Source organism: Aptenodytes patagonicus, chromosome 7 (genome assembly GCF_965638725.1).
Source record: "Aptenodytes patagonicus chromosome 7, bAptPat1.pri.cur, whole genome shotgun sequence".
In the NCBI taxonomy this organism is placed as follows: Eukaryota; Metazoa; Chordata; class Aves; order Sphenisciformes; family Spheniscidae; genus Aptenodytes; species Aptenodytes patagonicus.
The window spans coordinates 59172511-59195358 of record NC_134955.1 but is presented as its reverse complement, the minus strand read 5'-3'; the positions used below and the strand labels follow the sequence as shown (position 1 = coordinate 59195358).

At 46.1% G+C, this 22848-nt stretch overlaps 1 protein-coding gene across 1 annotated transcript; it reads right to left on the bottom strand.

The window, feature by feature from the left end:
* Positions 1–892: 892 nt before the first annotated feature.
* Positions 893–21969, bottom strand: HHIPL1 (HHIP like 1). The gene is made up of 9 exons (XM_076345427.1): positions 21694–21969; positions 16078–16724; positions 13634–13777; positions 12707–13035; positions 10616–10742; positions 9596–9741; positions 6424–6505; positions 4497–4579; positions 893–1874 (listed from the first exon to the last, which is right to left on the bottom strand). Exons 1-9 carry the CDS (start codon positions 21967–21969, stop codon positions 1270–1272), a joined length of 2439 nt encoding a protein of 812 aa, XP_076201542.1. The 3' UTR covers positions 893–1269.
* Positions 21970–22848: the final 879 nt, after the last annotated feature.

The window sequence follows — 22848 nt, the reverse complement described above, 5'->3', positions numbered from 1 at the left end:
TGGGTATATCAGAAAGTTCAAGAAAAACTATTTGAAACAAATTCATTTAACATATACATCAATGTTTTAGACTTAAGAGGACACTGCCAACTTGTAATTGGGGAATTAAAATAAACATCCACAGTACGAGCTTTAGATACAAGGTTTTGCTCATGGACGTTGCTGGATGCACTAGTCATTTTACATTTGCTTCATTTTGTCTTTCTCATGTTCTTGCCTGAGCAGCAAGATAAAACCTATCCTGATTACATCGGGAAAAACTTAACCAGGCAAAATGCTATCAAGCACAGAGAGACCACAAGAGAGGAGAACATGTGTCTCCAATCACCACTCAGGTGAAAAACACATTTCAGTCAAAATGAGTTCTGTGGGTTTTTTAATATCCTTTAAAAAGGGGTAAATATTACAGGATTATTACCCCAGTACATTACCTTTCGTCTAGTCATTCACACCTGTGAAAATTGAATGCAAAACCACATGACTTCACAACATTTGGGAAAGTGGAGAAACATGTACAAAGTATCTTCAGGGTTAAACTGGATAATGATCCTGTTCATGTAAAAAAGGCCAGATTTTCCTTTCGCTTAGGCTATTGTAAACTGAAGAAGTATTTTCCAGGCAGTATGCTATGACTTCTAATTTATCTGATTTTGCTTAGACGCAGTTATCTTTGATAACCAATAGGCTTATACCAATATAAAGCATTACAGAAGAATCATTTTCCTTTAAACTAGTGCATGGAAAGTTAAAAAAACCCTGCTTTTGTATTCTGCAAAGAAAGGCACAGATTTACACATACTTAGAAACTACCACTCAGAGATGGCAGGTGGCAAAGCCACCTTTGCAGGTGGCAAAGCAAGCCAAACAACACAAACACTTCCATAAGCAAGAGTGAAACGTGGTCATTTGGGAATTTACTTTTTGGCAAGACACTGTGAAGCATGGCTGGGGAATGCTGTATTTTGAAAGGTGAAAGGGCAACAGGATGCATCTTTTTTCTAATCTATAATGGCTGATGTTTGGGGTTTTCTTCTTATAAAAAACCCCATACAAACGCAGTCCCTGCCCACGACATACTCAAGTCACTGCTTCATTTTACTTTTTCTTTCCCTCCAAGGCAGATGGATGGGGATGAACACGAAGAAAACAGCAAGATTACTTCAAACAGACGCAGCATCCTCAAGGCAGAGCACACCCTCCTCAATACTGACGCTGGTTTAGAGGGCCAGGCAAGAAGGGGACATGCTCTGAGTCCCGCCAGCTCCTCTGTCACCAGTCTGCCACCTCCTCCCGGCTGCACACCACGCCGGCATCCTCCTCGTGGGAGCAGTTGTGCGTGCCGACGTCAGCGTGGTCACACTCCAGCAGTGTCTTCTCCTGCCCGGAGCACCGGACGTCATCCAGGAGAATGCGAAGCGAGGTCCCTTCCCCAAATTCTGCCTTCTTGCTGGCCCGCACCACATAGGGGAAGCCCAGCTGGCGGCACACCACAGCGGCGGCGGGCAAGCTCCAGCCATCGTCGCACACTGTGCCCCACTCACCGTTGATGTAAACCTCCACCCGGCCCCGGCTCCGGCCACGGCCCTGCTGCTCCATCAGCCGCACGGCGCCATTTCGCAGCGGCAGGGCTGTGCTGGGGGGTTTCTTCTTCCTGCGCTGCCCCCTCCTCTCTCCTCCCTTCCTGGGCTTGGGGGCCCTGCCGCTCGGCGCTGGGGTGGTGGGTGTCCTGCTTCGGTTCCCCGGCGGCAGCAGGGCTTGGCCCACCCAGTCCACAGCTGGCGCACGGGTGGTTTTGAGGTCTGGCCTGCCTCCCCATGGGGCCTCGGTCATGGCCTTCAGCTGGGGACGTGCCGTTGGTGTTTTCACAATAAGCTCTGTTGGGGGAAAAACCCAGGAAACCATGAGTCTGTCACTCTACAGACACTACTTAAAGACAACTGTACGAAACCAGTGCTGATTTTTGACTCACTTAACTCGTTTCTTGGAATTTGCTTACTTGATCCTGTTGGGAAGCAACAATGCTCCCGGTGAGCCAGTATTTCCTCAGCGAAAAATGTCGGCTGCTTTTAGTTAGCAGAGAGGACTGCAGGGCTTAATGCCAGCTAGTACGCCTCTCCCAAGAAGGGAACTCCAAGCAGTTTATTGGCAAAACCTCACCCTGGCCATTAAAGGGTGGGCGCTGGAGTTTCACGGTCAGAAGAGGAGTTCCCCACTGTACCCTTCTCCCCCGCTGAAAGCATTTTAAAGACAGGCACTATTTCTGCTCTTCTCTTCATTAGTAGCGATTGGATCGTTACCAGACCGAGAGCGCCGGCCTCCCCACTGGGCCAGATGCTTTATTCAGAGGCGCTGAAATCAGGAACATTCAAAATCAATTCTCTCTGGCAACTGGAATGTGCAAAAGGAACGGAGTTGCCAGGACAACACATAAAACAGGATTTGGGTTTGTTTTTTTTTCTTCCTTATGAAAAAAAAAATAAAAAAGCCTTGAACTCTGAAAAGCTTAAATTCTTTGCTGTCACAGTTTCCAGGCGTTACTGGACTTTCTTATTCACATGCGCTCTATTTTTAGCTTAAAAGTAAGTTTTAGCTTGTCAGAAGGAAGCAATTCAGAATTACTCAGAATAACAATCTCCTGAGCTGGAACGACGTCACATATATTTGCAAAGGCATCACAACTTTTTGAATTATATCCTAGATTTATCCATTCTCATTCATCATTTTCTTTGTAGTACAGAGATGAGGAAAAATATGACTGTCTTATTTGTGCTTAATATCTATTGTCCCCAAAAGACAAACCCTTGCAGCGGTCCAGTTTTTCCATATAATGCTCTTTGGAGAGGAATTTTATTTGTGGCATGAAAACATTTCCCTTCTTTGGAAGCTGAGGTTCTGAAGGCAAGAAACAAACGTGAAAGCCTTACCTGTGCACACCTAAGTTGCTGGAGCCTGATCTGGCAAAGCACTTAAAAATCCTGGAACTCATATAATGGTATGTAGGACTGCATGAAAGCTAACGGCCACCTGGGAGTGCTTTTCACCTCACTGAATCAAGTTGTTATTATGTATTACTCTTCCTCAAGCTATTTATTAAATACACTTCCAACAAATGCACCCGTCCAGCTAACGCAAGCCCCATGCCTTGGCCATTCTGTTACATTCACGCTAAACACTAACCAAAACAGCAAAATATTTACGGCTGCACGTCCTGTTTGCGTGCTCCTGAATCAAAATCTGCATGCTTGGTTTTCACCTACACGTGAACTTAGTTCTTGAGACACTTAGCAGAATCTCTCCCACTGTTTCTAAGTTTTATTTTATGATGAAAACTACCTTGTAAACTAACCAAAAAGATTTAGTTATATGTGTACTTTAAAAATCTGAACTTTGGACTTGCATAGAGAGTAATGCATAAGAAGAAACAGAGACAAAGCTGGTTGAACACGAACCAAGTAACTAATGTTTGGAAACTGCGTGCACAGCTTGCAAAGGAGAAAGTTTCCGAAGACGTGCTGAGGGCTCAGGCATGTCAACAGTTAATAATTAGCCTTAGATCTTGTTCCACCTTAAAGACTCAATCTTGTAAAGTGCTGAGTGCCCTCATTCCTCCCTGAAGTCAAAGCTGTAGGAACTGTCAATGACTCAAATGCAGTGTAACACAATTAATGTAATTAAAAATTAGAGTATTCTGACATTAGAGTTCCTACAGTAATACTAACTTCATGGCAAAGTTGTTAGAGTACTGCCTAGGTACTTACGTGTGTAAACAAAATGCACAGAGGAAAAGAAAGGTGATGGTGCCTAATCTAATTTTGAGATCCTAATAGCGTATTTAGGGTTTTGCATTTAACATAAATAGTACTTGGCTTGCTGCAAACTTAGCTACATCCTTGACTGCTCCAGCTTTAGCAGTACAATACTTCATTCAGTATGAAGCAATCAAAAAGCCCTGGAGGGTTTGGATAAGCCAAAAGTTCACCCGAATGGCTGATTCTTTTGGGAGCGTTTTCTCATCCCATATTCTCTCACTTACAACTAACAATGACTCAGCCCTCATCTTGCTCAATGAGCTATTTCCCAACCCTTTAGCCATCATATCCTTCGGCTCCTGAAGTGCCCCTCACTACCTGAAGGCACTGCAAAAAATCACTTCTCACTGAAAAGCACCATCGAGCACAGGATCTCAGTACAGAAACAGTTGTGGGGAAACCAGGTTGGTGGCAGTGAAACAGGTGCGATGTAGCATGGAAAAGGGAAAACGTACAGGGGCAGAAACTACAGAGAAGATTTCACATGGCCAGGAGAGGGGAAATACCTTATGCCTTATTTGAACCAACTCTTCAGATCCAAAACAGCTGGTAAGAATTAACTTTGAGGATACTCTGAAGAGTGAAGTTCTGGGTGGTCTCCACGCATACAGAGATAGTGCGAGCCTGGAGTTTATATTTACTGCCAGCTAACATGCACCAATAATAAACAGCAACAGTGACACTTACTCTCCTTTGGCACAAACGGGATGCGCTTGCTTTTTACTTTCACTGGCGATGGGTCAACTCGGCATTTTCCTGGTGGTGCTCTCCTGCGAAAAAAGGGACACACAGTGTACAATTAATTCCTTTCCCCTGGCATCGTGAGCCTTTGCTTCCCATTGTTTTTCAATGAATGTAATGCTCACTGGAAAAAAAAAATGTCTGTTTAAATGATCCAAGTAATCTCTTACAGTAGAAAACATAATTAAACAATCACATATCTCTGTTGATCCAAGTCCAAGTATTCACAAGGCAGTGGAGTCCTCTGGCTGTGTTTTCACTTGCTATTGCTGAATCCATTAAGGAAATAAAACATTGGCAGGTTCAAGCATTACAGAAAGAGATTAATCAAACTGAAAATAAAAATCACAAAACTAGACAGTATATGTTGAACATCTGACATAAAGGTCGTGTATGCAAGGCTGTCTTCAGAGAAGCAAAATAGCACACTATTATTTGTACATAAAGCCCAAACAAAAGACTAACTACTACAAAAGTAGTACCAAAAATGCATTAGTTTCAAACAAGAGCTCCAAGTGTCTCCTACAGAGGCTTCCTCTTAGCACAACACATTATTTTGACACAACTTTGTTTGCCATGGAGGTATATCTCACTTCTGAGAAGTTACATCCAGTTCATCATCACTTTTTCCTATGCTGGCTGGCTCGTTAATCTGCAGCCTTCTACAGAGGTTTTCAAACTGGTTCAAAAATGCACGATGTTTGCATTTGGAGGGTATAACTCATTTGTCATTAGGACTGTTTGCATTTGCATTTCTGTGGAAGGCAAAGAGCTCCCCTCTCAACTACTGCCACAGGGACGTTCCCTACTTTTATGAATTTTCCTATGAGTTCTTTCTTATTCATATTTCTGTACTCGACACACTAGAGAAACTTCTTTTTAAACTTAAACTTACGACTTTCTTTTGAATTCTACTTGCTTTATTTTTGCAAAGGTTGCATAATACCAACCTCTTAATACACAGTTTACAGGAACGCTTCCACTGTCTTAGATAATGGAAAATGCTCCTGACAGAGGAGGAGTCGGAGGAAAACAAGCGGCAGCTCTGGGGGCTGTTTAATTTTGGGGTCTGGTTCCAACATAAAACAGAAAATTGTTTTGTTTCAAAATGCTCAGATAGCTAAAGCTGTAAATGTAATCCTTTTAAAAATATAAAAGCTACAAAAGTTTCACTCTACATGTCTGTCTGAAAGTATTTTGGTGTTTCGCCAATAATAGTAATGCTTAAAAAACAAGAACATGGAAAAAACAGCTCTAAGTCTTCCCATAAAACACAACTATTCCCTGCCTTGCCCAGTCTGAAGATACGTGCACATGAGATCCAGAAGGTGTACCAATGGTGTTATTTCCTTGTGCAAACCATTTTCGTCTTTGAAACACAAAAAAGAATGTACTTTTTGACTTTTGTTTCTGGTTTGCCTGAGAAAGCACTGCAGGTCGCGCTGGGTCAGCTTTGGCTGCAGCTGCCTGGGCACGGGGCCCTTAGGGGAGATGCAGCTGGCTACAGGGGATGGAGAGGAACTGAGAATAAACACCTTGAGAAAAACTGCCTCTTTCTGGGTAGGAATCTAGAGAAACTTTGCCTGAGAAAGACAAGCCACCCATAAAATACTCCTTTAGCTTTCAGGAACAAATCTCCCAACCCACATAGCACCAACAGGCCCCATAACAAGTTGGTGATCACCAGGCGGCGTAGACTCCCACAGCTGCAGGAGCAAAGCAAACTCACAACGGGTTGCTCCAGCTGTTCCTTGATCAAGCTCCACAGAAGGGCCCAGCATGGAAGAAGAGCTAGTCAGTCAGCATCGTTCATCACATCCACACCTGGACACACTGCACCACACTCAGGCTTTGCAACAAGAACATCTCATACCTAGAGGTGTCCACCACTTTGTACACCACTCCATGGGGAGCCGTGGCACTTGGTATGCCGGTAGACATAAAGTAAAGTTCCCCTGGGAAAAAAAACAAACACAGCCATGAAAACTCTCCGTGGAGCTTCTGCCCTGTACAGCACAAAGGCATTAACTCTGCATCACAGGTCAGAGAGCATCAGGAAACCTGGGACCAACGTGGAGATCTGGCTACTGGAGGAAACAAGGCAGGTTCGTATTTGGGTTTGTAGTGAGAGTTCATCTGCAGTCCAGTGGCAGAAAATACTCTTAGTGAGTGGGAGCTTTTACATATTGTCATGAAATATTATTTGGAAAAATTTCCACTGCAGGTTCAGCTGCCCAGACTTTAGCTGTCATCTCAGTCTGATCAGTGTCCTTTAACTTCTCTAATGCAAAACAGTCAAACCCTGAATTCCCTTTGTCAAAACAATATTAAAGGAAATTAAGAATGTTCGCACTGTCTCCTGCTCTTTTGGATGAAGCACTCTCGGGATGAATTACAGAAGAACAAGATTTTGCTTTTGCTTTCTCTAGCACACTCACAAAGTGAGATGTATCTCACACGAAAGGCATTTGGTTTGTCACAGCTCTGTCAGGTCACATGGATAGGGCTTGACCTTCAGCCAAACAATGTCCATCACTATTTATTTGACTTATTTTCTCTTAATTGCATTTCCATCCTTCTCCTCCTGTTGTGCAGGGGAAGCTGGGATAAACGGTCCCTCTGGCACTCTCCTTTCTCTTTTGCCAGCTCAAGTGCTTGAGCGGTGCAATGAAAAGGATCGGAGAGAAAAAATAAATTTGCAATATTTCAAAAAAAAAAGAAAAAAAGGGAAGAAAAAGAGGCAACTGAGACCTGCTTAGTGAGTAAGGCAGATTTCTTTGGGCATCCTATGGGTACCCCAAGGGGAAGAAGGGAAGGAGCAGAGGGGTCAGAGTGAGCAAAGGAAGATGTGGGCAGTCAGTGGCAGCTCCTGCTGGCTGCTGAGCCTCCCTCCTCCTCCCTGCTCTCATACGCTGCCCTGGCTGAGCTCCTCTGGATGCTCCCAGGGCAGAAACCAGCCACCCCTGGCCACCCCTGGCTTGTTTCTTCCTTTTTCTGGTGGGCTCCATTAACCACAGGCCAGAGGCAGCCTTGATCCAAACAGGGATGGGAAACACCTGGCACTGCATCTTGCAGTGCAGTGATGTGTGCTTCACATCCCACCCCTCTTTCCCAGAAATTATCCGGCAGAAATATGGATGCTCAGGCCATGAAGCACACAGGCTATATCACATGTGCGCCCTACAGACATAGCACAGTGCCTGGGGTGTCCCTGACAAGTTCAGCTGCCAGGGGATGGGGCTGCTGGCTTTATAATGGCTGTGCAATGAGCCAAAAATATAGGTGTCCCCGCCGCATAAACACATCCACCGCACCAGCCAGATTAACATTCATCAGAGCAACAACCCCAAAAAACAAATGCTTCCATGAAGAAAAGCTTGTTAAAATAAACTGTGTGATTAACTTATAAAAAACCAGACTCGCAGCACACCAAAAAAGTGAAAGAGAAGACTGTTCACTGCAGATAAAGAAAACTCACTAAACTGTTATCAACAGATTTCTTTCCATTATAATAAAGCAAACACAAGGCAAATAACTACTTCTGAGAACTGACTCCAGCCCAAATTTCCACCCAGCTCTATTATACTTAGCAAAGTACGTGTGAAAAGCACGGGGCAGAAGAGGGGCGGCAGCATTTCACCCCCCCTTTGCAAAGACTCTGCCCACAGGTGCAGGAGGAGGGAGGCGCCGCTCCCCAGGTACATGAGCAAGGGCTGCAATTAACAGCTTGATACTGGGCTTGGCAGCCCTCTGCCTTGGCATAAAGCTGATTAAACCAAGTTCTTCTGATTTTAGGGTAAGATATCCTTCTCGCCACAGCACTGCAAAATAGCTCTACCTTCCATGAACATTAACCATTAAAGAAAATGGATTTTAACTCCAAAAAAGATAAAATTCCGAAGTCAAACTTTTGAGCTAATACTTAATTTGGATGATTTGCATTAACATGATAAAATTTGCATTTATATGATCTGCCACGCATGTTGCATTTGTGCTACATCCACACCTGACACAATCTGCAGGAAAAACAGAAGTTTAAAAATTGGGGCATTCTGGAAGCGGGTGCTTGTGACCACAAGCCAGGACCTCCCCACAACAGGGCAGAACACAAACTCCTGCATTGCCGAGTCGCACATGAGGCTACTTAGCATTGCTGAGTCCTTCTCTCCCTGTCCCCAGCCAGGAGCTACATGCTCTGCTGTGGGGCTGGGCAATTAACCATATCCTTGTACAAACAAGGTAGCGACCACCAGCTTTCACCCCAGGGCTCTTTATTTCCTCCTTTTCAAATTGCAGCAGCTCCCTCCTAGAAAGCAAAATGTCTCCAGTCTTAAAAACACAGCTATGCAGAGCTTCACTGAGACTACATCCTTCAGTCCTATGCAAGGCAAAATCCTAGCTGGCATTAATAAAATATGGACTTAAGCAGCCTTTTGCTGATGCCTCACTCGAGACATAACGTAGGGCTTTCATTCTGCTTCACCTCGAGAGGTACAAATATTCCAGGCCAGGGTGAGCAGGTTCGTAATTACTGTTCATTACATCTGCTTCCCTGCATCCATTAATAACACCAACAGCCTTCTTGACTAGCCGAGAGCATAGACTTACTCTCACTTGGGTATCAGCTTCTCAGCCTCTCAGGACCTGCATTCCCCACGGCACGGCACGGCACTGTGAAGAATGAGGTTTCTTTTCTAATTGTATTTGCCTTCTGCTGTTCCCCATCCCTCCAGACCACAGGTGTGAGGCAGCAGCACACCCAGACTCAGTCTTTCCAGGAACTGCCTCTCCAATTCCCCCTGCAGTCACTGCGTGGCACGCTGGCCACTGGAGGAGGTGCCTCAAAATTAGGACTGTGACTTCAGTTTGTTATTTGGGAGATGTTGGGAATCTCACCCACCAGCATTTTAAAGACTGATAGACTCATGCTCTGCCTCTCCACCACCCGCTGCCTCCCAGGAGCCCTCTCTGACCCCTTCTCTGGTGTTTTAATCCAGAGAAACCACAAGCATGCCATTCGGTACGATATAAAGCTAAAAGATTACCTGCTTCATCTTCAGCAAAAGAGATGATGTATTGATAATAGTTATTGATAAGCCCAGGGAACACGCACGTTTGTCCCGTCCCCATGCAGATTTCACTGTACTGCCATTCTCCGGTAGCACGATCCTCCTTCAAAGACATCAGGCGTCTGCAAGGCAAAAAAGCACTTGCACCAAGCAACCAAGAAGATGATTTATGAACATTAATCAGGACACCTGAAAGGATGTTTAATGCTTCCTACCTGCATTAGCTACTATAGGAAGTGTAGCTCCTCCAAGAAATGAAAAATTGTTAATATTAAACCACATATATTATACACCCCTGCAACACTTTGTCTTTCAGGGGCAACACAAGCACAAGAAAAAATTATATGGGAGGGTTTAAGGGATGTCAGACCGGGGGAACCTTGCCAGAGATGCATAGCACTTGGCTTCACTGTAGCTCTGTGGCCTCTCTCCTGTGCCCATGACCAGTGCATCAGCCGGGGCAGGCGGTGCAGGGGCTGCGCGCGAGCGGCCTGGGAGATGCAGATACAGCAAAGGCAGAGGAGGTGGGGGGAAAACAAGGCAGTCTCATGCCTGCCTCATCACAGGTTTGCAGCAGACTCACTGACGGACAGTATTTTTTTTCTTTCAATATCTTCGATGTCTGGAAATGTTGCATCAAAGTGGGGTTTTTTTTAGGATGCATTCAAATGCTTTTTTACACCACTTCCAGGACTCTAAATGAACATCACATCTTTGCCCCTTTATTTGTACTGGCATGATGTGAATCAGCAACATTGACGGCTGCTGGAATGCAAAGATTGCATTCCTGCACAGCACCACGGAATAAAGGTTATATAAAACGTGCCACGTGAGCCCCCTGTAATGAGCAGTCAGGCTTTGCCCAGTGCTTGCAACCAGCAAGTAGCAGTATGTCCTCAGTGGTTAGACTGCAGGAGCACTTGCAGGCAGGCGTAGTATTGCTGGAGGGCTTTTGCTGGGGGTACAGCTTAGTGAGTCTCTGAAGTATTTACTTACCCACTCATAAAATCACCAAATATGTACAGGCCATTCAAGTTTGGAGACTCGCAACCCCGATAGACATAACCTCCCGTAACAGATTTCCCCATTTTGTGTGGATACGCGTAAATTGGAAGCACATCATCTGTAGAGAAGAAAAGATCTGTGACTTGCTTTGTTTTACACATGATGCAGAATAGCTGTTTATCTAGATAGTTCTGAGACTAGCACGATAGAGTCAGGTTCATTTGAGCATCTTCTAACTAAATGAACCGCCGATGGAGTCATATTTAGTTCGATTTTCACCTTGTCAGAACCACGTTCGATAGCCCTGTCTAGCTGGCTGTGCTAACCAAGGACAAGCTAGCTCAGAGAGACTGGTCAGTGTTTCACTTGCAGTATAAGCTGAATCCCTGATAAGCCTCAGTGCTCTCTGTCACCCAGACCTCACCGTTCTCCTGAGCCCTTCTCCTCCCGCTACGACCCAGGTCTGTTAGTGCCGCTTCTGGCCCACTTCTACACAGCCTGGCTGGTTTTGCTATGAATTTGCAGGTTACTCGTAGAGTCACTGCACCCATGCAGGAGATGTTTGCTCAATGCAGCTTTGTTTCGGTGGTGAAAGGGAAAAAAGAGACGGGTAACTCCAGGCTGCAGGCACTCATGAAAAGATATGTCAGATGTCAGCGTGAATAGCTTCTGTTTCTCTGAGGCAGGGGAGCTTAACCTGAAAAGGGCCATCAAATATTTATGGTATGGCACAGGCAAGATGTAGTTCTGGCACATTCATTGTAAAATGCGAGTTAAAACACAAGACAGAAGCAAAAGGGAGAGAAATGTCCTGATTTTGAGGGTCTCCATTGGATGCTTCCTCCCCTTTCTTTTGAAACTCTTGGGTTACAGGTATCTATCTCTTCATGGTACCCACCCCTCCTCTTCCTCACAGCTTTTCTCCCTGCCCATGTAGCAGATGCCTCAAGTAGCAAAGCCAGCAGCTCCACCAGTGGGGAACTTGCACCAAGGGCATTTCCTCTAAAGCAGGTGTTTTCTACACTTCAGCTGCACTTATCATTTTAAAGGGGCTGTGACATTTCACTGTTCTAACAAAAGGGTCTCTAAAGGCATCAGAAATTGTTCTGAATCCCTGGAGACCTCAGTAAAGTGCTTGCCATGAACGCTCACGCAGGCGCTGTCAGGCAGGAGAGCACTGAACAGGCTCTCTGACAACTGCTTCAGCAACGGGAGTGCAAAAAATCTGCTCCTGCTCTCAAGTTTTTATAAAAAACACGTAATCACTACCACTGTACTTGTAGCTAAGTTAATAAAAGGAAGGAAGTTAAGCCAAATTAATAAAAGGAAGGAAGTTAAACACCACCACATAGCATACAGAAGAGGAAAAAAATCAGAATCTCAGCTAGTACAAATCAGTGCCAGCCCACTGCCCCCCTGGATCTCTGGGGAGATGCTCCAGCACAAGATGTGGTCCACATCAGACCTTGCAACACAATACACTCTGACTTCACATGTGCACCAGAATTTAGCCAGCCAGCAAATACCCTGAATCCAGGTTTGAAAAGTAAAAAAAAAAAAATTAAAAAATTAAGCTTTTCCTTTTTTGCATAGCTAAAAGAAATAAAACCACACTGTGCATTCAGTTACCTGCAAAACAGGCAGTCTGCGTACCGGTTGGCCAGCTAACACAGTATGTTTCCTTCTTTTTTTTAAATAAGGACACTACTTGTGAGTTATGGAGAAAAATACAATTGCTCCATTTTTTTCTCGCTTCTGCAGGAAAGCTTATTTTATGTGGAAAAGATGAAATTGTCCCACAAATCACAGAATCACCAGGCAATTTGGCTAACAACACAGATCGCCTAGTAAAACAACAGCTAGCGCATTTCATTTTCCTTCTAACTCAAAAATGGTAACACTTGGACTTTCAATATTTATTCCCAAGTCAGTTCCCTTCTAGACTGAGACTGCATAGATTTACATCTCAGAAATATGTGTTTTCCACCAAGCAGCCAGGCTTTGAAGGCAGGAATTAAAAATGACGACACAGAAAACTGCACGGTGTGAGACATAGATAATTTACAGAGAACACCTATTTACCCATTGAAGAATTGGCGCAAAGTTTTTTATCGTAGCAGCTGAACCCTTCCCTCGCCCTCCAGCCATAATTTTTCCCTTTCTCGACAATGTCGATTTCTTCGTATTTATTCTGCCCCACGTCTCCGCAGAAGAGCCTCCCTTTCCCTTCCTTGGTGTGAGGTTCGCCCCTATCAAAAGAGCAGCGCCACATATTTCTCACTCCATACGCATAGATTTCGGGGCGAGCCTTAGGGTTGTTGAGAAATGGGTTGTCAGGAGGGATTCGGTACAGAGGCCCGCGGTCGTTGTTGTTCACATCGATCCGCAGCACTTTGCCCAGCAGGGTTGATCTGTATTGGGGGAAGAAAGGGGAAAAAAAAAAAAAAAAAAAAGAAATAACACTAGACCTCGGCTAAACATACCTTCTCACTCAGAGGTGGGTTTTTGGAAAGTCCAGGGTTTCATTCTTTCTGGTTTGGAAAAGACAAACCTTTAAATATCTCTGAGAAACCAACCATTTCAAGACCATTTCATTTGTCCCAGGCCACTGAACAGCCTTCAGGTGGCACTGACTTCCCACGACCCACTGCCCCATGGACGCACGCTCACGGCTTGGAGCTGCCGTAGGGATCAGTCCACTCTTCCCGTTTCACGGACCCGCCCTCCACTTGCAGAAACCTGGGCTCTGAGCAGACAGCTGGAAGGCTCAGCCATTTATTGCTGCTCACAGGGAAAAAAAGACACACCTCGATAACCTCCCCTAAGGAAACTGGAGTTACACGGGAGGTCTGTATGCCCACGTGTGTGCACAAGCATCAGCGCAGGCATTAGGTAAAAAGTAAACCCGAGACAGAAAATCCCCCCTGATATACCTCTCCCAGTTTCTCTTCTCAACCCAAGGGTGACAGGAGGGACACACAGTGCACACAAGTTTTTAGGGGCTCTCACTTGTTCTGCGCGTTTCCAAAGGTCCCAAAAGGATCCCCAGCCATGCCTCCGTCTCCAGTAAAAATATAGAGATACCCATCATCTCCAAAGAGCAGCTCTCCTCCATTATGGTTGGAAGCAGGTTCTTCTATTTCCAGGATTATCCTAACCGAAAACAGGGAGGAGGCATCACCTACTGCACAAGCCCTAAGCAAAGGGCAGAGCAATGTCACTCCAATGTTGCCCTTGACACATGGAAACGGCTACAGATCAGTTTTGATGCAAATTCCTCCATATCCACGTTACTGAATTTTACTTGGGCGTAACTGAGTTTCTAACCTTAAATAATTCCAACATATTTTCCAGATTACAGAAACACCAAATTGTGTAAGAACGAAAATCTGGGAAATCACATGACAGAATATACTTTTAATTAATTATACTTTTCCTCTGATCTTCCTTCCTCCTTGTTAAACTTCTTTTTTTTTCTTTTTTTTTTTTTTTTAAGAAAAGGCATCTCAGCTTAAATCCGATTGTAAACTGCAAGAGAAAGGACTTGTAGTCCATCTGTGGATCTGTACAGCATTTGGCACAATCCTGACAGGCGCTTTCAAGGCGAACCTAAAACTTTTCAGACATAAAGTAATAGTTAAATTCTTAAAGAGAGAAGAATCCTTAAATGCTAATTACATCCACAAGATTTTATGAGCTTCAAGAGTGGTTAAAAGCAGCCCCACCAAAAAATTAACGTTTTGACAAAGGTTATTCAAAGCAGTACCAACAACCTTTACCTTCATTTTAAAACCTAATTCTTTCTTACTTTTATCTGTTTATTTTACGCACCTGGCATCCCTTTCGTAGTAAGGGTGAAATATATAAAAGTATAACCTTATAGAAAGGTAAAGCCACAAATACATGCAGTGGAGGTTCCCAGGTTTAATAACTGAAGTTTATTTTACTCCAGCTTCTAAAAAAGTCCAGATTTCATGCTGACGGTGCCTCTTAATAGCAGCAAAACCGAATTATAATTCTCACTTATACCACCTCGTTTTTAGCGAGGTTTTTTTCCATTCTGAAAGTACTGATAGTTTGTGATCAGATTGTAAATTGTGGGAAGGAACCCAACTATGTAATTATTCTGTCACCTGCTGCTAAACATCACCACTTCTGAGATAAGGTAACTGTGCACGAACGCACAGACTCCAGCCGGCAGCAGGAGCGAGGGAGGATCCTGTATGGACACAAAGGTGAATCCTCCTCAACCTCCCAAAGAAGATGGAAGAAAACAAAACACATTGAGCAAAAATCTGCAGGCAAACAGACATACGCCTTCCTGCTAAGGCAATGCACACCACGTGTCGGCCGAAGCTGCCTCTTGGGCAGCATCTCAGGATGAAGTCAGTGGGAGCCGTGCCTACACAAGCACAACAGGACCACAATTTTGTTTTCTTAAGCTTTCGCCGTACTAAGCATCAGCTAAATAAGCACAGAAAATGTTACGAACGTAGAGCCTGAGGATTTTTAAACAAGACAGCTCATGGGCCTTGACATCTGCAGGTTTAAGCTCCTGACCTGCTTTCCTGAGGACCACTTTTAAACTGCCCTTACCTGTCACCTACAGTGCTGCTTACACTGAATTGCTGTCATTGCTTTATAAACCAGCATCCCCTTTCTATCATTAGGCTACGTGCATTTTTGAGCTAGAATCATCCACTGCTGAGTATCTGGAAAGCCCTAATATAACCCACGTAACAAAGCAAAAATCTTAACATTAATAATATTTAAGGGTCTCTTAAAACAGTGGTTCTATTACGTGGTTCTGCACCAGGTTATAAATCTATAGACTGTCTCCACAAACAAACCTCTAATTGTCTGTACATATTAATGTGGATCAACTGCAGGATCAGACTCAAACAAATGAAATTTCCAATCAAAATGCACTCAGTAATAGCATAGTGGATTGCATTTTTTTTAATTTGCTATTAAATTCGTAATATCACAGGGTTGAGCTGTCATTCAGATAAAGAAATCCGTCTTTGGTCTGGTATCACTGAGTTTGCTTATGCTGATTTTGGAAACCTCTGGCTTCATAATGAATTTCACTTATGCTTTGCAGAAGTCTATTTTAAAGGGTAATAATTACAATACCAAAAAACCCCAACCAAAACCCAACCCCCAAAATACTAACTGTAAATCATGTTTAATCCATGTTCAGTTAAATCTTCTGACATACCAGAACTGAGAAATATAAATGTTTTATCCCCGAGCACTCAGTTCATCCACGGAGGACAGGCATATTCTCTGTCTCAGTAAGCTAGACACAGACTCGGACTAACTTGCTACCACGCTGGAATGCAAGAACAATATTAAGCTAAATAAGTCTCATTCATTAACAGCCTTTAAAAATGCACAAGCTGCCCTCTGAGATCTTAAATACATTTGCCAGAGAAATGTGTGTACAATACCTTTCAGAACTATGGTCCAAAGCATTCATGTCAGCAGGAGAAATTCTGAACTCACTGATTCGGATTCTCTCTTCATAACGAACTTCAACTGAATAGTAGACATACACTTTACCATTAAATTTGAATTTAGGATGGAAGACAATACCTAGAAAACCTCTCTCGTCTCCTTCCCAAGGTGAGGTAAGTACAGCTTCGCTGATGTTCAGAAATGGCTTTTCAAGCCTGGATCGATCGGGGAGGTAGGTCCACACCAGGCCAACCTGCTCCGCAATGAAGAACCTGTGGGTGCCATCGTTGGCGTGCACCATCGCAACGGGATTGCGCAGCCCGTTGGCGACCTCCACAAGGCAGAGCTGGAGACAGCCCTCCGCGTCGGCGGTCACTAACCCCAGGTTTTGGTTAAGGTTCTGGTTAGACAGCAGGTGTGGAAAACAGTAGTCTGTGTCCTCCAAGGACAGGTAGCGGCAGAATTTTGCCATGTTGTTCTCCAGTGCAATTAACTCTTGGTCTGCAGAGAGATAGCGAAAAATGGAGCGGCATTTTTGCCACACTTGCAGACAATAGTCTTGGCAAAGTCCTGGTATCGTCCGCACGGGGGTGGAGGGATCCTCGGCGTCATACAAGTGAGCTGCATATGGAGAGCATTCCTAGAGGGAGAGAGAAAAAACCTCACGCCATTTCTTGGAGCAGATTTGAAACAGCTGAGCAGCAATACTAATTGGAGAAATTTCACCTTAATTACAACATATGTTATGGTTTATTCTGAAGATATATTAATAGAGGAAAAGATCTTAGAAAGGGGGTTTATCTCAGCATTCACAGAAATGATCTTCAATATTCCTGGTGAAAGCTGGCTTCCTCATGCTGTTATTCATTTATTCCAACCATAGCACTAACTCAAGAAAACCAGCAATGACACATATCTTGCTACATCACCCTAGTAGACTGTACTGGGGAAAAAGAGACTTTTCTATCTTGGATGCTCTGACTTTATCTATGAAATAATGAGCAGATTCACCACAGCACAGAAGCAAAACCAAAGAGTTAGCTGAGAAGATTCAGGTCCTGCATCTCCAGGCTGAGGAGGGAATGAGAAAGGTCGGCGGGGCCAAAGCCTGCAACTTTCATACCTCGTCATTGGATAATCCAGACATGCACCTCAAACACAGATGTGATTTACAGGTTGGAAGGAGCGGGATAAGAAAGTGTAGGAGGAGAGGAGGACACCCATCCTTCGTACCGCGCCGTGCACCCAGCCCTGGGATGCTATCACTGCATACACCATCCTTGCTTGTGTCCAGCTGCCTTTGCTGGTGGATCTTTGCCTACAGATACTTTATATACCTGACTAGAAGAGGTGAAATGCATATCACGATCACGACACTAGTCACCAAGTTCTGTGGGGGATGTTCAGGCTACAGGATTTCAGACAGTTAGCACCAAAGGCCATAATCCAGGCAAGGTCCACTGGGAGTGGCTGCATCACAATCCTCATTTATGGAAATCGCCTTGGAAATCTACCTAAGGACCGAATGAAGTTCACATAGTTCATTGTATTCCCCACTACGAGAACTCCGACAGGCACATTTTCCTTATGTAAAAAGCCACTGCAATCCAGTAAAACTGTCTGTAAATTACAAATTGACCAAAGTGACTCAGTTCTGCTTTGCAAGGGCTTTTCCTTGTAATAAACACACAATATTTTCCAGTTGTAATGCATCTTCCCGACAAGCATCTCAAAAGTGCTCTCCAAACAACGTAACATGACTCAGTGGAGGCTCAGTTATTTTCACAGGGCAGATAAATCACTGAGGCAAGAAAGGTAGGAAGAGAAGCTATCCTTCTTGAATAAATTCTGCATTTTTTAATTCCTAGATGGCATTTCTTCCAAGCAAAACAAGCTTAGTTAAAAAAAAAAAAATTAGGGAGCTGTTTCTAAATCTATACGGAGCTATTTCTTAATGCAGATTACAGCACTATTCAATAGCTGAAAAGATATAACATCTGAGATACTGAAGTATTTAAATTAGCTGCTAAGTACATACAATACTTAATTTTTATTTTATTTTCCATTACATACCATAATAAACTGAGAGACCATATAACAGATCATTAGTGCACAATAAGCTTTCCTCCTGGAACGTCAAGCCATTCATTGCAAAATGAAGGTTATTATGCCTTCAAATGAGCAGCAATTAATGTGCTAAAAAGGAGACTGCGCGTGACACAAAACACTGAAATTACACGGGCAGATTGGGTAACGGCACCCGGCTCGGTTACACGAGGTGTGCCAGGGACAGAAAGAGCTGGAGCGTTTGCCGATGCAGTTGTTACGACTGAAAATTTGGCCTTAGAAAACAAACTGAAATGAGACAGAAAGGGAATGTGAAGGCAGGGCTGTATGGCAGCTCAGTCCGTGTCTGCCTACGGAGGTTTCACATTCAGAGAGAGGAAGGCCACCGCTTGAGTACCGGGGTGTATCTGGTTCTCTGAAAGCCTCCTTCAAAGCAAGCAGTGATCTTAGGCATTATCAAGCAATGTCCTGGCTTCAGCATCAGAATTAAAAATAGCACAGAGGTATGGTTTCCCTGCCCCTTTGCTGCTGCGGGCTGTTCACCCCAGCCTCAGCTGTGTCTGAATAGCACACAACGGTGTAGATGACTGCTTCACTCCTTACCACGTTCCTGGTGGCATATGGCTATTTACAGTGGCATTACGCTGACAGTGATGTTCAGAGATCTATCACTAGCCAGACAATACCCAAGGATGCGTCTAGGGTATTTTCCAGCCACATTTGGAATATCTTCCAACTTCTATTCCACAAGAGATGGAGCATGACTCCTTACCCTGAATTTCTCTGCTTCTGAAGCAAATGTTGTGGTCCTTCACCCTTCACATCGTCTTGTCACATTCACTAACTCAAAACACCAAGAAAATCTACACTTGGTCACAGCCCAACATCACTAATAGATCTCAATTCTCATTTCCAAATGACATGGTCTGTTAATTAATTTTAAACTATGATGTGGTCCAAAGTCCAAGGAAACTAATGGGCAGATGATCAGTAACTTCAGTAGGGCTGGAACAAGTTCATACTATGAAAACTCATCAGAAAATAAAACAAGTGACATTAAGACAAGTTAGCCAAATCCATCCTATCTATTCCAGGAATTCAGAGGCAGCTATTTATCTGAGGAACTGCAATAGTCTGAATTTGGATGAACACCCACATCAAACAATGGCTTATTTATTGCTGCTATCAGCCTGGAGGAAGCAATGGGACTCCTCAGGAAAGCGTCTAACTTTCATGTAATCCCTGACCTTCCCTGTCCACCTCCATCTGGAAACTCAAGCCTTTAAGCAAGCTGTTCCCTGAGAAGCGGAACGAGGCATCTGCTCTCCCGCCGTTTGGTGTCCTGTATCCCACCGCACAATAATCCACATCTACTCATGTCCCCTGAGACCTGCTGCCCCCATCAAATTACTGCCGGGTGTCGAGGCCGTGGGGCAGGCAGGGGGATGTCCCACCGCAGTCCTCCTCTCCCCCACGGCCAAAGGCATCCTCTCAGCCTGCTTCTGGGTGAGGAGAAACCCTATTTTGAGGCTGGGGGATCATGGGCAGCACTGAGGGAAGGATGTTTCTGCTCTTCCACTTGCCCTTCCACAAGATTCAGAAATAGCACCACGTTGCAAATCACAATTTAAGAGAAGGTAGCAATCCTCACCACAAGTACAAGCCGAGACACTTGTCAAAATAATTTGGTCACATTTGAGAGACATCACAAATTGTGAGCAGAAAGAGACAGAAGTGTGCTGAATAAGTCACAGAAACCCACTTATTCATTCAGGTCTAGGATATAAATTGTATATATAACAAATGAATGGAAGCAGAGTGTTCTGGAGTGTTTGCAATGCCTGAACTTCCATTTTGTGCTTGCGCGGCCAGAGGTGGTGGTTTGTAGCCACAGCTGGGCTGGTGATGCACTGAGCTCATCAGAACATTTCAGTGAATCATTTTTCCCACACTGAAATATTTCACTGCTTCTGAACAAATTTTCAACGGTCGGGTTTCTGATGTACGCAGGAGACTTACTTATTGCTTCCAGAGGCAGAGGGAGTGCTTAGCAGGCACTGCTAACTGGTTTCCTATCTGCAAATGGACTTTTGGACACCGCTTGTTTCGGGAATATATTCAAAGGTTTTTTGCTTCCAGTACAATGTGAGATGAAATAAAAGTCAAATCTCTAGAAGCTGTTGTGGAAAAGGGTTGGCTTTCTTTTCACGCTTTCAGGAACACAAGAGGTACCCTGCAAAATGCTAAGAGCAGGATTTCTGAAAAGCCACTTTGATCCCATCTGAGCACAGCAGACGAGACTCCACTGTCTGAATTAATTTAAGATTTACACTTGCACAGCACAGAGCTGCCACTGCTCTGTCTCAGGGGCATTTTCATACATATGAGGCCACCGCCGATGACAGGGTCAGACGCTTTGCTCTGCGCAGACTGTGATCATCCTGTTATCATATCTGGCCACAGAACATCAACCCCGAGTGGAAATTTCCCCCGTGCAGGATGGCCGCCACAGAGGTTTCTAGGCCACATCCTCAGGCATTACTCTGCACCCGTCATCAGAACTTAGCACCTGGCACACGCTAAAAGCCTCTCAGGATTCTGTAACCCAGTATAAAAAAACACCTGATCCCATGACTTGGGCGTAACAAGGAGCATGTTTTGTGCAGGCTGGTCCCCTCCTGGGTGTCTTCACCAGGGCCAGGGGTCTAACCCTGGCAGTGTGAAGGGAGTCTGCAAATCGTAACTGCCCACACACCCACCTCACAGCACTGCCGCTCATAAATTAAAGCAGAACAACATCCCTATTCCCCTTTCAAACACCTGCCAAAGGCAGAAAAGTCCACTGGGAAACCTAATGATGGACAGTCGCTCCTGACAGTGCCTGGGAGCACAGGTCTAGGCTGCTGCACTAATCCCTGATGCACCCATATGTGGGCCAACGCATCTGTGCCTGGGCCCACGCACTAATGCCACGGCTGGTGCACCTGTGTGGTGGTCCATGTATGCCTGCCTGGGCTGGGCACTAACGCCACGGCTCACATACCCCTGGGCTGTCCAAAGCCCCTGTGCCTGTGCTGATGCAGCCCTGCATGGGTGGATGCAGTCATTCCTGGGCTGATGTGCCCATGCACCCCTGTGAGGTCCAAAATACCTGTGCCTGGACCAGTGCACCCCCCCACACAGACCAATGCACCCACGCCTGGGCTGAAGCATCCATACCTGGGCTTGATGCAGCCCTGCATGGGTGGATGCACCCATACGTGGGCCAAAGCACCATGACGGGGCTGAAGCACCCATGCCTGGGCCAGAGGACCCTGCGTGGCCAAAGCACCGTGCAGGGGCTGAATCCCCTGTGCTGCCGAGTCCCCCGTGCGGCTGATGCCCCCTGTGCAGTGGAAGCCCCCCGTGCGGCTGAAGCCCCCTGCGCGGCCGATGCCTCCGTGCGGCTGAAGCCCCCCGTGCAGCGGGAGCCCCCCGTGCAGCGGGAGCCCCCGGGAGCCCCGTGCGGCGGGCGGGCGGGCAGGCGTGCCGGGACGCCTCACCTGGCAGAGCAGATCCTGCAGGTGCCCGGCGCAGGCGGCGTAGGTGGGCCCGTCGAGGCGGGCGCTGAGGCGGTAGAAACGCTGGAGCAGGGCGCGGTCGCGGCGCGGGTCGCAGCAGCCGAAGTCGGCGTAGCGCCGGCAGAAGGCGAGGCCCTGCGGCGGCCGGAACGGCGGCTTGAAGTCCAGGCACTGCGGGTGCGGCCGCGCCGGCCCCGGGGCCAGCGCCGCCGCCAGCAGCAGCGCCAGCGCCGCCCGCGCCCCACGCAGCCCCCGCATGGCCGCCCCGCGGGCGCGGAGGGCGGCGGCGGCAGCACCGCGCAGCGCTGCTCCCCCGGGCGGGCCGGCGGCGGGGCGGGGGGGGGGCTGCCGCCCGGCCCGGCTGCGCGGAGGCTCGGCCGGCCCCGCCGCCCCGTTCCCCCCGCGGCAGAAGGGGCGCGGAGAGCGGCCGCCCCGCCGCGCCCGCCCCGAGGTCTCCCCGCCGGCGCCGCCGCGGTCAGCGCGGGGACGGGCGGCCCGGGCTCTGGGCGCCGGCCGGGCAGCGCTGGGCTCTTAGGGACGCGGCTTCGTTCACAACATGCTTACGTTTCGGTGATGGTTTTGGAAAGGCGTTTTTAGTTTGATTCCACCCAGACCGCAACCTGGCTGGTACTTGGCTGGATAATCAGCACAGGGGTCATGCTGGAGTATATAACACTAAAATACGTCATACTGGAAACAAGTTCCTTAGGCTGACTCCTCAAGTGTTGACTGCTGGGCTCGGTTCTGTCGCTGGATGTTTTGTATGACCAAAATACGACAGGTAATAGCACTCTGAGTTTATACAGCCGATGGATGTATTTGAAACCAAGAAAACTTAGCTTCGGTACACCTGGTGCTTCTACGTCCTTTGGCATCCTTTGGCAATCTCGTCCTGGGATGAGATTCTGATTTGATTCATCTTTGAGACTGGAAGGGAGAGGTCTGGCGTAGTCTTTACACCGTGTGGCCCTACATAGCCCAGGCAACATATTCCCCTTTATGAAGATACTCCTCCCGTTCAGAATGGTGCTCCCTCCATGCTGTCCAGGTACTCCCTGCCCTAACAAAATAAAATTGCGATAAGATTTTCCTTACCTTAAAGCGCTTCATGGCATACCCCAGGAAAACTACTCCAAA